We start from the raw sequence: 14,975 nt of genomic DNA on the forward strand, positions 1-14,975 counted from the left end.
CATTAGAAAAGGCATCCAGCTGTAGAAACCATGCCAAATCAGATTGGAACCGAGTGCTCTCCAGCTTACTACTTTCAATCAAACTGTCTAACCCATGCCAGCATGGAAAGCAGATGATGATGATGATATACTCAGTGAAATGTCTTTAATACATGTTCATCAAACTGAGAATGATTTAGAATAGAAAATATAGATGAACCAACTAAATAATCTGGTATTATATCATTTGTCCTTCTCTACTGAAATTTTCATGCAAATGATAGAAAGGTTAAGAAAAAAATCAAAACTTTTAATTTACAATTGGATTCCCATAAAAATTTATTCGTTTTTTAAAGATGTTGTTGTTGTGTTATTTAAATTGCAAAATACTTGAGTGGGTGAGGAGTTGTTTTGTATTTTGAGGCAGCCAACTGGTGGCTCGGAATATATCTTCCAAAATCATCAAGGCAGCCAATAAACAACTAATGATCAAGAAGAAAAAAAAAAAACAACCCAGAATGACTTCTGTCTGTCACAGAAGAGAGTGTCAGCAAATGAAGGGAGTGGGGTATGATGAAGGAGATAAAGATAGACAACACAAGAGGTAAAAACATACAAGCGGTAGAGCACCAGCCTCAACGGCCTTCTAAGATGGATATTGCCAAACATCTGTTGATATTTGCTCAGTCTGGATCACTTTGTTCACCCGTTTTAATTTAAAGTTACGACACAGACTCAGTATTTGAATCTTCAGTTCATATTTGTCCGACTCGTTTTTTATCTGCCTCAACTCTTCCCCTACAATTTTGCCAAACATTTCATCAACGTCAACCTGGACTGACGATGGTGTGGGATCTTTAAACTCATTAAATATATCGTCGCACGTGTTAAGAACTTGTACACTACGAGTTTCAATGTGGTTGACTGACTTTGACTTTTTGGGTTTGTCACTGTTCGTCGGTGACAGCGACCGCTTAATGAAGAGTGTGTGTGGCATTAATGGAAAGTCCTCAATGTTTGGGTTAGGTTGTGCTTCGTGTGTAAGACGTGGTGAGTCTTGACTCACATTAGAAGCATCTCCATTCCAACAGTCAGAATCTCTGTTTTGTAGGTAGCTGTGTTCATCAGGCCAGCTGGTGACAGATTCGTCCATTTCTCCTTGGTCCAAAGGATTCATAACATGTGCCGAAATATTTGCCTGCAATGTTAAAAACAAGAGAATATAGAGTCAGCAAGGTAAAGACTGAGGGGGAGAAAAATGACAAAACTCAGACCTTTGTCACAGGCAATGCATTATCATCTTCAGCTTCATCATTCAACCCTTTAGCATTCAGATTATTCTGTCAAATGTAACACTTTTTCATTCAAATTGTTTTTAATTAATCCTACATTATTTTGCAGCTTTGAAAATTTTGATGATGTGACTGTATGGCATTGAAGGGTAAGTATGATAGGCTTGATCTGGATGGTTAAAACATAAAACAGGAAGCATATTTGGGCCGGATATGGCCGGTTTAAATGCTACAGGATTAATATTTATTTTTTTTAAAAGTTGGATGCCTGGCCTCTTGCCAACACTGAGTTGTTTCCATGCAAGGTGATATTTCATTGTGTGTGTTGGGGGTGTCTGTGAATGTTTATATTATGGATTGCACATGAAAAAAGCACTGAGCTATATAGACAACATTGTTTGTCAACAAAATCGTCCACTAACTCTGCCTTTTCAAATATTAGTGGAATGAAAATCCCTTACTTGAAAATTATATAAGGGCATCCAGCAGTAAAAACAATGCTTCGATAATATGTATTTCTTTGAAGCCATGTTAACACAGAGGAGTAGATGTAAAAACAAATAAACAAAATAACTGAACTTGATCTCAGCCCCTGCTTTCTGGTTCTCCTTCAGTTACAATGAGTATTCCAGTTGATTCAATTAATGGAATAGCCTGCTCGTAAAATTAATGTGCAAGTGGCAGAGCACTCCACGGACACACGTACCCTTAAAGTAGTTCTCAGGGAGATTCAGCATACATACTGAATGTGACAAGGTTGACCCTTTGGATTACAGGTACAACTCATTTTTGCTAGCTGAGTGAACAGGAGCAATGTGAAATAAAGTGTCCTGCTCAAGGACACAATGTGCCGCTAGGAATCAAACTCATAACCTTATGATCGAATACCCTAATCATTAAGCCACGTGCCTCCAGTATCTTACAGTTAATAGAAAAATCACAATAGCAATGTGGAAAAGCCTGACAATACTTGTTATGATAAAAGCGTATCCAATGCATTTTGTGAAGTGGTGGATAAATGAAGGGAGACATCATACAGTTGAGAGTACTTCTTGGCAGGGATACAATAACCTCTCCAGCACTGGTGCTATATGGAAAAAATATTTGCCCAGTACGCTCTACAATGGCTAATGAATGTACAGAGAGTGTGGGGTTCAGGAGTATGCTTTAGTGTTTTCTTGTCAAGAACATGAGCACTTCTCTAGTGCTGATGTGTGGCGACAAAATGCACCCAGTACACTCTGTAAAGTGGTTGTCGTTAGTAAAAAGTATCCAGCCATAGAATATAGAAACCTTGCCAAATGAAAACAGACAAAAGAGGCATGGTCCCATGTCACACCTAAGAGGGCAGCAAACCAAATAAGAACTCGGACTTTGATGACCTTTTCAACACATGCCAGCATGGAAAATGGATGTAAGATGATGAGTGATGTATACAAGCATACAGGGAGTTCAGGCTAAATATGATTTTTTTTTATGTCTCCTTTCTTCAGGAACAACTTGATATATTGGTGAACAGTCAACAGCATTGGAGAGCATAAAGATTTAAGTTGTAGTTGAGAAAAAGTTAACTGACATGGTGGACTGGAAGCCATCTAAATATTAGAAAAGAGGTACCTATATCACGATGATTGATGCTGGGTATTAAAATGCCAACATCATGACTGCTACTCAGTGCTCTGTGAACACTGTATATACATACATACATACACATGCGCGCACACACAGATATGCAAGCATGGAAAAGTAGATGCTAAATGATGGTATATACTCACACATGTGTACATACACCCAAACACACACACATATGACAATGATAGAGATACTATTTACTATCCTAGACCTAAAAGAACAGAACATAACAAAACAGGGTAACACTAACCATTTTAATCCTTGGGTGCCTTGGGTGGTAGGTACCTTGTAGAAAGTCATTTAAAGGCTTAAATAACCACCAAGTGGGAGTGTAGATTTCTTCGATACTGGCACCACTGCGGATGCTCTCTTGGATTTTTCTTGTCTCTCGAGCATAGTTTGATTTCAGGGTATTCCACCGTTTTTGGACTAACTCACCTGGAAGTTGAGAGAAAAAGAAAACAAATATCTAAATTAGTGAATTTTGAAAATAGAAACAATACAACAAAACTAATAGGTACTGACATGAAACTTAAAATATTTCCAGATGGGTTTGACATTTCATGGTACAATGACATTGTATGTACAGAGCTGTTACTGGGAGGGGTAGAGTGGTAGACATATTCTGTTAATTTAGTAAATACAATGAGCAGATGATGTGGTAAACACAGTGTGTTGATAATGCCCTCCCCACCCCCTGTGGTCTTCCTGTACTTCTTTTACTAGAGATTATTCATGAATGACCATAGTATTCACTTGAAGTAAGGGGTACCATAATATCATGTTTAGGATCTTTAAACATATAAACGCATAAGTGTGTATGTGTGTGCATCATCATTTAACATCTGTTGTCCATGCTGGTATGGCTTGGACGGTTTGACCAGAGCTGGCAAGTCGGAGAGCTGCATCAGGCTTGTCTGACTTGGTTCAGTTTATACAGCAGAAATTATCTATTAACTCTAATGAGCCACCAGGACATTTGAGAGAATCAATTTCCCGAGTCTCCAGAGTTTTTAGAGATCTTGTGCATCATGCACATACAAACACTACCTTCTCTGATAATCTTCCTATTAATCTACTGCACCTCTTGTGAGCACATACAGGGGTTGGACAAAATAATGGTGTAGCAAACTCATAAGAGGTGGAGAGAGAACATAGGTTCGTTTGCCCAAACAGGAGAAATTGTTGATTTCTCATTGGTTAAAAATTACTGCCCATATACGAATTCTAAACTTTTGTTAAAGAGATCTTTCACGAAGTACGGTTCTTAGAATTCGTGTATGAGCAGTTATAGAAACCCTGATTTTTGGGAAATTATTCAGTGATCGTTGGGTTGTAACTCAAATCCACAACACTCACTCTTTTGAGTATCGGCTAATCTTTATGCCATGTTTATTACTCAAATCCTACAAGATTGAATCGTTGTGAACGTTAGTACAGATTTTAACTTATAATAACTAAGACAAAATGTTACTTTCCATTATAATATTAATACTAATATATGTAAATAAACTAATGTAGAAATTATTTTCTTTTACTTCACGTTCTTTCAACTTGTTAAATTTATTTTTGCATTTATGAAACTGTGTATTTGTTTTATGTAACGGTTAAAAGAATACGAATCCATATCTTCAACATACATGCACGCATAAAACGCACGTTCAGCGTCTTGATGTGTATAATTCATTACAACATTTACGCAACCTGAATTAAGAGTTATGCATGGTGATAAATACTTATAATTAAGTTATAAGTGACGAGTTTACCATCATAGCTTCTTACTTAAGAAATAATAATGTTTATTATATCTTACAAATCAAAAGCATTATAAATAAGATACAGTATTCGCCTCCGTTTGTCACATAAAAATGGAAACACCTTAGAATTTCAAACAAATTTATTTTCATATGGGGTAGGACTGCTTTTGGCAGTAATTACAGCTTGAATCTATGAGGTATGGACTTGTACAAAGTTTGAATTGTTTCCAAAGGAATTTTTGTCTATTCTTCAGCTAAAACAGTCTCCAGTTTTTGTAGTGATGATGGTGGAGGATATTGACTCCTTACTTGTTTTTCTAAAATGCACCATAAATGTTCAATAATACTGAGATCTGGAGACTGTGGTGGCCAGATAAGATGTTCAACTTCACTAGAATGTTCCTCATACCATTCGGTAACAACTTTAGCTGTGTGAATTGGTGCATTATCATCCTGAAAGATTGTGTTTCCCTCCGGAAACCATAGGATGAATTTGATCAGATAAAATGCTTAGTCTTGACTATTTATTCTGCCATGCAGGGAAACCATTGGGCTGGAAGATTTCCAAGATATAGCCCCCAGATCATCACAGATCCTCCTCCATGTTTAACAGTTGGAAGAAGGCAGTCTGGGTCAAATGCTTCTTTTGGCTGTCTCCACATGTATACTCAGTCAGTGGTCAGAAATAAGGTAAAGGATGACTCATCTGAGAAAATAACATTCTTCCACTGCTCTAGGGACCAATTCTGTAGGTTTTTACTCCACTCTAAATGCTTTGCAATGTTTGTTTTTGAAAAGAGTGGTTTTCTGATTGCAGCCCTCTCGTGAAATCTGGCTTTGTGCAGCTCCTGGTGCAGTAATTTTGGGAGGTGTTCTTGTGTGATCCTTTCTAACAATTCGCATAAGAGTCCTTATCTGAAAGTTTTGGTTTCTTTTGGAGTTTTGTTTCGATGAGGAGGTTTTTCCTTCTTTCTCAAAGGCTGTCATTACTTTCGAGACAGTACTTCTTGATACACCAAACATTTCAGCTGTTTTTGTTACGCTAGCGCCTGCCATACAAGCACCAACAATTTGACCTTTTTGAAAGTCCGATAGATCTGTCATTTTAATGAATTTTAATTACCTTTTTCTGATGATATCTGAAAAGGAACAGCAATTTTAGCAAACCATATTAAGCAACACTAATAATAAATAAAAAAACAAAAAATAAACAAGCTTTTGACGGTTTTATAGATATTTTTTATAGATAATGTTTCCATTATTTTGTCCAACCCCTGTATATATATATATATATATATATATATATATATATATATATATGTGTGTGTGTGTGTGTATTTATATATATATTACACACACACACACATTTAAACAGTATCTATTACACATATAGGGTGCATCAGTTTTTTGATGACACTTCTTTCAAGAGCTTTAACTTTCTTCTAATTGTTTTACTTTACTTTTCAGATAAATAATGTTACACATCAGGCAGTAAATGAAAAAGGAGGCTGAAATCATTGCTAAACAAGTTAAAACACCAAGAAGCTGGAATGCTTTGGTGTTTTATCAAATGAGAAAAACTTCAATCAGGACCAAAAGGTAAATCAAAGGAACGACAGATGGTTATGCAGAGACCTGAATGAGGTTCCACCTGTCATGCATCCTATGTTCCCAGCAAATATAATGGTTCTGGGAGTTGTCATGCCTCCTCGTTTTTTTTCACGGGGCTTGTCAGTGCTTGTGTCTACATAGAGGTGTTGGTGAAAGTTGTAAAACCTTGGATAAACAGTATGCAAAAGAAGACTATACGTCTTCCAACAAGACTTTATGTTGTCTCATAAGATTAGGACAACCCAAGTGTGGAAGCGTGCCAATCTCCAGGATCACTGTTCTCCCAGATACATGGCCTCATAGCTCACCAGACTCAATCCACTATTCTATTAAGTATAGTCAAGAGAGAGAGGTCAATCAACATGCCTATAACACCATACAATCTCTCAAGTCTACCATAACGAGCGCTATGTCCAAAATTGATAAAGATTATCTGATTTGAACATATTAATGCTTCCGACCCCATATTGAAGCAGCTATTGATGCTGACGGTGGATTCATTGAATGGGTCTGATAAAAAGATTCCTGAGATTATTTGTACCAATTTATTTTCAAATATAGCTTTCCTTTGATGAGCTGTGCGTCTTTTTCTAAATTCATACAAATGACCTCAAAAAACTGACGCACCCTGAATATATATATATATATATATATATATATATCATCATCGTCGTCGTTTAACATCCACTTTCCATGCTAGCATGGGTTGGACGATTTGACTGAGGACTGGTGAAGCCAGATGGCTACACCAGGCTCCAATCTGATTTGGCAGAGTTTCTACAGCTGGATGCCCTTCCTAACGCCAACCACTTTACAGCATGGACTGGGTACTTTTTTGTAGCACCTGCACTATTAAGGTCTCCATGCAGTTTGCATGGCAACAAATCCTGGGGGAAATAGAGGGGACAGCTTCATGCTAGGGGAATGAGGAGATTATTATGAGAAGATGGGGGGTGAAAAGCAAGTTTTTTTTTTTTGAGGGATCTATGTGGCTACTTACCCCTAATAAGGGAGAGAAAAAGAGAAAAGATCAGTAGAAACTGCAAGAGATAGATAATGGCAATGAAGAGCCCAGGTGACCCCACAAGGTGCAAAGTGAGTAAAAGTTGGTGGGTGGTCAGTTTGCAAGACTGTATGGAAAGGAGAATGATGGGGAAGCAGACTGCCAAAATGGGTAGGGTTGAAGAGTGGCTAAGCAAAGAACCATGGGCTGGAGGAAGACAGATGGATGCAAAAGAGAGTAAGGAAGAGCAGCAGAAGTAGTAAAGGTGATACAGTTGCCAGGAAAGAAGACAAGAGAGAGGGGTGGCATGATTGGGTAGTCTGTAAGAACCGAGGTGGGAGGGAAGAAAAAGCAGGCACAATGCGTGAAAGGAGAGTGTGAGTTACTGTAACATGGGTGGCAAGTACAAAACAACACTTCCAGAATTCAGTTTTGCTGAGTAGGACAAGTCTTTTTGAAAATCTCACATCAGCAGAAATCCTAGTCATTTGTCATCCATTCTGTCAATATCATCATCACTTAACATCTGCCTTCCATGCTGGCATGGGTGGGACAGTTTGACAAGAGTTGGCCGGGCACAAGACTGCACCAGACTTCTGTAACTGTTTTGGCAGGATTTTTACAGCTGGATACCCTTCCTAACTCCAACCACTCAGCGGAGTGGACTTAGTGCTTTTTACATGGCACAAGCGCAGGCAAGGTCAGTTTTGGCAAAGTTTTTACAGCTGGATACCCTTCCAAATGCCAACCACTTTACAGTGTGGACAGAGTGCTTTTTAAGTGGCATCTGCACTGACAAGATCACCAAGTACTTGCAAGACAATAAATTTTTAAAAACTCTTTTGAGAGGGGAGGGGCATTGGAGGAGGTGATCTTGTATCAGATGATGAAAGGTTATAGTGAAGCAGAGAGACGGAAACAGGTGTCTTGCTGCAGAGGAGGTCCAAGGTTAGAGAGAGAGAGAGATCAGGAATGAAGATAGAAACAGGTGTGCTGCCACAAAGGAAATACATGGTTACCCAACCTGAGGGAAGTGGAGGAGGAGAGAGAGGGGGAAGAGACAGTAGGATAAAGATGGTGGCAAAGTGCCTGGCATAGGCAATGATACAGTGTGACAGGACGTGGGTGGAACACGCAGGTCGGAAGCTAGCAGATAGCAACAATACAGTGGCACAGGGCCAAGAGGACAGGATTGGGGAGTGGGAGGTAAGCTTAGTACATGAAGTGGAAATGTGAGGAATGGAAGAGATGTAGTTTGGTTTGTTGGGGTAGAGTGTGTGAGAAATTTTCTTGTTAAGTGTGGGTGGGACACAGTGCTTCTAGAACTCAGTTTCGCTGACATGGGTGGGTCTTCTCAAGAACTTCATATCTCCAGACATCTTAGGCCATTGTCATTTCCTGTGTGAGGCCCAACACCCTGACATCGGTGGTCTCAACTTTATTCTCACTGCATGGCACGTTAGGCAAATATCTTTTGCTACAGATATAGACTGACTGAAGTTTAATGAGTGGATTTGACAGACAGCAATTGAGAAAAGCTCATTGTATGTGTGTGCGTACACTCACACACTTGACAAAGTACAGCACAGTTGTTGTCTACTGCATTTTATTCACAAATGAAAGCTATATATATGTGTACATTTGTGTTAGTGTGCAGCACTGTGAAACAATGCACCCCTTTATCAGAAACATAACTTAGCCACATTTAAAAGTCACCTATTCACCTACCAGACTGATGGACACACTAGTCAGATTGACTACATCATCACCATGGAACGGGAAAGATGGCTGCTTATAAATGCCAAAACCTTCTCAGGTGAAGAATGCACCCCACAACATAGGTTAGTAGTGAGTGACTTCAAGATCAGGACTAAATGGATGCTCAGAAGACGACCAGCATGGAAAAGAAGGATCTGGAAGCTTATGGATCCTGTGAATGGACAGAGATTTAGAAACATATTACTCGAGGCTTTTGATGAAATAGAGGAGGATATAGCATCAAATAATGTGGAAGACAACTGGAGGTTCCTACAGGACAACCTGTTGAGGGCTACTGATTAGATCTGTGGAAGGGGCAAAGTCCCCTTTTGACCTAAGGTAACGTGGTGGTGGAACAATGTAGTTGACAGGTATGGAAGGACTGGAATAACAGTATCAGATTGCCAGAAGGGAAGCAAGAAGATAGGTTTACTTAACCAGAGGGGAAGCAGATAAGAAAACATTTGCCAATGTTTTGTGTCATAAGGACCAAAGACTTGAAGTGTTTCATGTTGCAAGACAGTGTGTGAGAGAGAATTGTGATGTCGTAGGAGAGAAATGTGTCTGCATGGATGATGGCTCACTTGCATTTAATGAAGCTGCAAAGAGAGAGACTTGGAGATGCCACTATGAAAGGTTGCTCAATAAAGAGAATGAATGGGAGAAGGAGAGTCTGCTAAATGTCAACCCAACAGAGGGACCAGCTATCCGAATTGACATGGTAGATAAAGCAATTAAGGGTATGAAGACAGGGAAAGCCCCTAGCCCATCAGGAATCACGGCACAGATGCTTAAAATATCTGGTGGTGTAGGCTATAGTCTAATCACCTGTATAGTCAATCAGGTGATACACGAAGGAGTCATACACAATGACTGGTGTAGCAGCACAATAGTCAACTGCTACAAAGGTAAAGCTGAAGACTTAGATAGAAATAATTACAGAGGTATCAAGTTGTTAGATCAGGTAATGAAAGTCATGGAGAGGGTCATAGGCCAACTAATTAGGGAGCGAATCAGTTTAGATGAGATGCAGTTTGGGTTCGTGCCTGGGAAAAGCACCACTGATGCTATATTTCTGGTAAGACAGCTGCAGGAGAAATACCTAACCAAAGATAAGCCTCTGTACTTGGGTTTCGTTGACATAGAGAAAGCTTTTGACAGGGTCCCCCGATCCTTTATCTGGTGGTCAATGCAGAAACTAGACATAGATGAGCGGTTAGTGAGAGTTGTACAAGCTGTGTACAGAGAAGCTATCAGTAAGGTGAGGGTTGGCAACGAGTATAGTGAAGAATTCCAGGTAGGGGTAGGGGTCCACCAAAGATCAGTCCTCAGTCTCCTCTATATTCACCATAGTCCTCCAGGCAATAACAGAGGAATTCAAGACAAGATGCTTCTGGGAGCTCCTCTATGCTGATGATCTTAGTCTAATAGCTGAATCACTATCAGAATTAGAGAAGTTTCAGGTATGGAAGCAAGGTCAAGAATCGAAGGGCCTTAGAATCAATCTAGCAAAAACCAAAGTCTTAGTAAGTAGGAAGGTAGACAAATCACAAATCCTTTCAGGTAGATGACCTTGCTCGATCTGTAGAAACTTCATAAGGTGTACCCGGTGTAAGCTATGGACACATAAGAGGTGCAGCAATATCAAAGAAGGCTAACTGGGACGATTGTTTTTGTGTGTAGCAAATGTACAGGGGTAATAGACACTGAAAATGTGTAGAAAATAGCTTCAGTTTCATGCCAGGAGGAAAAACTAGAAGTAGTTGATAGCTTCTGCTACCTAAGGACCCAAGTCAGTAGTGGGGGTGGATACTCTGAGAGCATAGCTACTAGAATAAGAATAGCCTGGACAAAGTTCAGAGAGCTCCTACCTCTGTTGGTAACAAAGGATCTCTCACTCAGACTGAAAGGTAGACTGTATGACGCATGCTTGTGAACAGCCATGCTATATGGCAGTGAAACATGGGCGATGACTGCTGAGGACATGTGTAAAGCATGCAAGAAATGAAGCCAGTATGCTTTGTTGGATGTCAGTGTGCATACACAACAAAATGTAAGCACCCTGAGAGGAAAATTAAATATAAGCGGCATCAGATGTGGTGTGCAAGAGAGACAACTGTGCTGGTATGGTCATGTGTTGTGTGTGGATGAGGACAGCTATGTGAAAAAGTGTCACACCTTAACAGTGAAGGGAACCTGTGGAAGAGGTAGACCCAGGAAAACCTGGGGGGAGGTGGTGAAGCACGGCCTTTGAACATTGGGCCTCAAGGAGGCAATAACAAGTGACCGAGACCTTTGGTAATATGCTGTGCTTGAAAAGACCCAGCAAGCCAAGTGAGACCGTAGGTGTGGCTTATGCCAGTGTTGCATAACTAGCCATCACGACCACATTGTTGAATAAACTATGCTTGAGAAGACCTGCTGATTCAAGTGAAATCATTGTCATGGCTGGCATGACTGGCACCAGTGCTGGTGGCATATAAAAAGCACCATTCGAGCATGGTCGATGCCAGTCCCTCTGAACTGGCTTCTGTGCTGGTGGCACATAAAATGCACCATACGAATATAGTCAATGCCAGTGCTGTCTGACTGGCTCCCATGCCGGTGGCATATAAAAAGCACCATTCGAGTGTGGTTGATGCCAATAATGCCTGACTGACCCTCATGCCGGTGGCACATAAAAAGCACCCACTGCACTCAGAGTGATTGGCGTCAGGAAGAACATCCAGCTGTAGAAACCTTGCCAAATCAGATTGGAGCCTGGTGCAGTCTTCAGGCTTGCCAGTCCTCAATCAAACCATCCAAACCATGCCAGCATGAAAAGCAGATGTTAAACAATGATGATGATGAAATTGATAAAATAAGTACCAGATAGAAACAATTACTAGGGTGGATATGACTGACTAAAACCAAAGCAGATTGTGCCCCCAACATAGCTAAAGATGAATGACTGAAACCTGTAAATGAATAAAAGAACATTTGTCATGCTCTAACATAACCTTGGAGTATATCCCATTGAAAGACTGTGACAGTCGAACAACTGAAAGACCAACATTCTGACCTCACTCAGTTTTGCTGTGCAATCAAAGGAGCATATTCTCTCAATCAGATTATTTATCATCACTACTAATATCCAGAATAGACCATGTGGTAGATAGGATTTGACAATTGGAGCAGTGTTCCTGAAAGTGGGTTCTGAGGAACCTCAAGATTCTATGCAAATTTCTGGAGTCTCTGCAAAATAAAGAGTCCTGTAATAAAATTTAATGCTTCATTCACCACTGCCAACATCACTTGACAACTGGTGTTAGTTGGTTTATGTCTTCTCAACTTAGGAGTTCAGCAAAAAAGGCCGGTGGTCACTGTCCAATGATGGAAACATGTGAAAAGAAAAAAGTTTATCATTCTAATATGAATAAATTTTGACTCTAAAATATTTTTTGTTTTAATTTAATGCTTCCTAGCCACGTGGTTTCAGGTTCAGTCCCACTGTATGGTAGCTTAGGCAAGTGTCTTCTGCTATAACCTCAGGCTGACCGAAGCCTTATGATTGAATTTAGTAGGTGGAAGTTATTGTCGTGTGTGTATATGCTTGTGCCTCCTAACAGAGTCATATTAAAATTAGGGTTGTGAGAATTGTCTGTCAAATATTGGTATAGGTCCTACAAGTTTTGGAAACTCATACAAAGGATTCTACAACAAAATAAGTTTGGAAAGCCCAAAGTGTACATCATTTGTTTTAGTTGAACAAATCAATCCTGACCCCAGTACTTATTTTCTTGATCTCTTCTGGTAACCTGTAAGAATATAATCAAACCAACACCAATTGTGAAGAGGTGTAGGGGAGACAAACACAAAAATACACACACCTTGTGTAGTAAGAAGCTTGCTTCCCAACCACATGGTTCCAGGTTCAGTCCCACTGCATGGCACCTTGAGCAAGTGCCTTCTACTATAGCTTTGGGACAACCAAAGCCTTGTGAGTAGATTTGGTAGACGGAAACTGAAAAAAGTTTGTCACATGTGTCTGTGTTTGCCCATCATGACCACCACCACTTGACAACTAGTGTTGGTTTGTTTATGTCTCCATATCTTAGTGGTTTGGCAACAGAGACCAATAGAATAAGTACTAGGCTTTAAAAATAGAATAAGGCCTGGGGTTGATTTGTTTAGCTAAACCCTTCAAGGTGGTGCCCCAGTATGGCTGCAGTCCAGTGTCTAAAACAAGTAAAAAAAAATTGAGTGCTTGCACATAAGTGTGTCTATAAATATATATATAAGTAACTGGCACTCTATTGGTTACGATGACAAGGGTTGATCAACGGAACAGTCAGCTCGTGAAATTAACATGCAAGTGGCTGAGCACTCCACAAACACGTGTACCCTTAACATAGTTCTTATGTAAATTCAATGTGATAAGACTGGCCTTTTGAAATACAGGTACTACTCATTTTTGCCAGCTGAGTGGAGTAGAGCAATGTGAAATAAAGTGTCTTGTTCAAGGACACAACATGTCACCGGGAATTGAACTCACAACCTTACAGTTATAAGCCAACTGCTAAGCCACATGCCTTCACAAGTATATGTGTATACGTGTGTGTAGAAAAATGAATGAAAAGAGAAATAAGGAAGGCTAACAATGCAGAGAAATTAAAAAAGATTTACATTTTGAATGCAAAGGCCTCTCTTCAGATGAACACAAAGAAATGTCTATTTACAAAGATTTTGTTATTTCAGATAGCTTGGTGTCCGAAATATTTTCTGAAGAAGGGCCTTAGTGCCTGAAGTATAAAACTTTTTAAAACTTTCTGCATTGTTAGAAGCTTTCCTTATTCCTCTTTTCATTCATTTTCTATTTCAGTACTACAATGGGCTTCTTTCAGTTTCTGTCAATCAAGTCCACTCACAAAGCTTTGGTCAGTCTGAGGTTATAGCAGAAAAGACTTGCCCAAGGTGTCACACAGTGGGACTGAACTTGGAACCGTGTGGTTGAGAAGCAAACTTCTTACCACAGAGCTATGCTTGTGCCTATGTGAATTTATAGACCACATGCTGCAAAAACTGTGTATACACACACACACACACACATATATATATATAGCCTAGTTCTGAAAGAGTGTTGATATTATAACCATAGAGATGAGATGAAATCTAACTCAAAAAGGGAATATACAGCACTAACTGCACAGAAGATGAATGAACCTAACTGGGTTCAAGATTGTGACACTTCAGTTTAGATAATTTCAACATCATCATCATCATGTTGAGGTTGATTTTCTACAGCCAGATGCTCTTCCTGTCACCAACCCTTACCTACTTTCAAGCAAAGTAATATTTTTCAACAACTAGACATGTTTTTCACAGAAGACTGGAAATGGACAATCTTGCTTGTATAACACTGATGCTTGTTTACAACTATAACATGATTTCTAAAGAAGGGAGGCATGAATGTGTGATAAGAAGCTTCTGGGTTCTGGGTTCAGTCCCACTACGTGGCACCTTGGACAAGTGTCTTCTACTATAGCAGCGGGCCAACTAAAGCCTTATGAGTGGATTTGGTAGACGGAAATTGAAAGAAGCCTGTTGTCTATGTATGTATGTGTGTGTGTGTGTGTGTGTGTATGTATGTATATCTATATGTTTGTGTCTGTGTTTGTCCCCCCCACCACCACCACCTGACAACTGGTGTTGGTGTGTCTGCATCTCTGTAACTTAGCAGTTTGGCAAAAGAGAACAATAGAATAAGTACCAAGCTCAAAAAAAAAAAGTACTGGGGGTCAATTCATCTGACTAAAAATTCAAGGCAGTGCTCCAGCATGGCTGCAGTCTGATGACTGAAACAATTAAAAAAAAAAAAAAGATATACACACACACACACATATACTGATGTATGTTTCTGTATTCAGTTATAATGAAAACAATTTTACATTAATTTGATGTATT

General features: G+C 39.6%; 1 protein-coding gene across 3 annotated transcripts in view; it reads right to left on the bottom strand.

Annotated features, from left to right (window-relative positions):
• Positions 1 to 293: 293 nt before the first annotated feature.
• LOC106881882 (uncharacterized) overlaps positions 294 to 14,975 on the bottom strand; it is a 34,441-nt gene continuing 19,759 nt past the window's right edge. For all 3 annotated transcript variants that reach the window (XM_014932403.3, XM_089341349.1, XM_014932402.3), the window contains exons 2-3: positions 3,154 to 3,341; positions 294 to 1,177 (exon numbers count right to left, since the gene is read on the bottom strand). In XM_014932403.3, coding sequence (XP_014787889.1) covers positions 626 to 1,177; positions 3,154 to 3,341 — 740 coding nt within the window. In that variant the 3' untranslated portion in view covers positions 294 to 625. The remainder of the gene's footprint in view (positions 1,178 to 3,153; positions 3,342 to 14,975) is intronic.

The sequence above is a fragment of the Octopus bimaculoides genome, chromosome 24 (assembly GCF_046866305.1).
Source record: "Octopus bimaculoides isolate indiv1 chromosome 24, ASM4686630v1, whole genome shotgun sequence".
Taxonomy (NCBI): domain Eukaryota; kingdom Metazoa; phylum Mollusca; class Cephalopoda; order Octopoda; family Octopodidae; genus Octopus; species Octopus bimaculoides.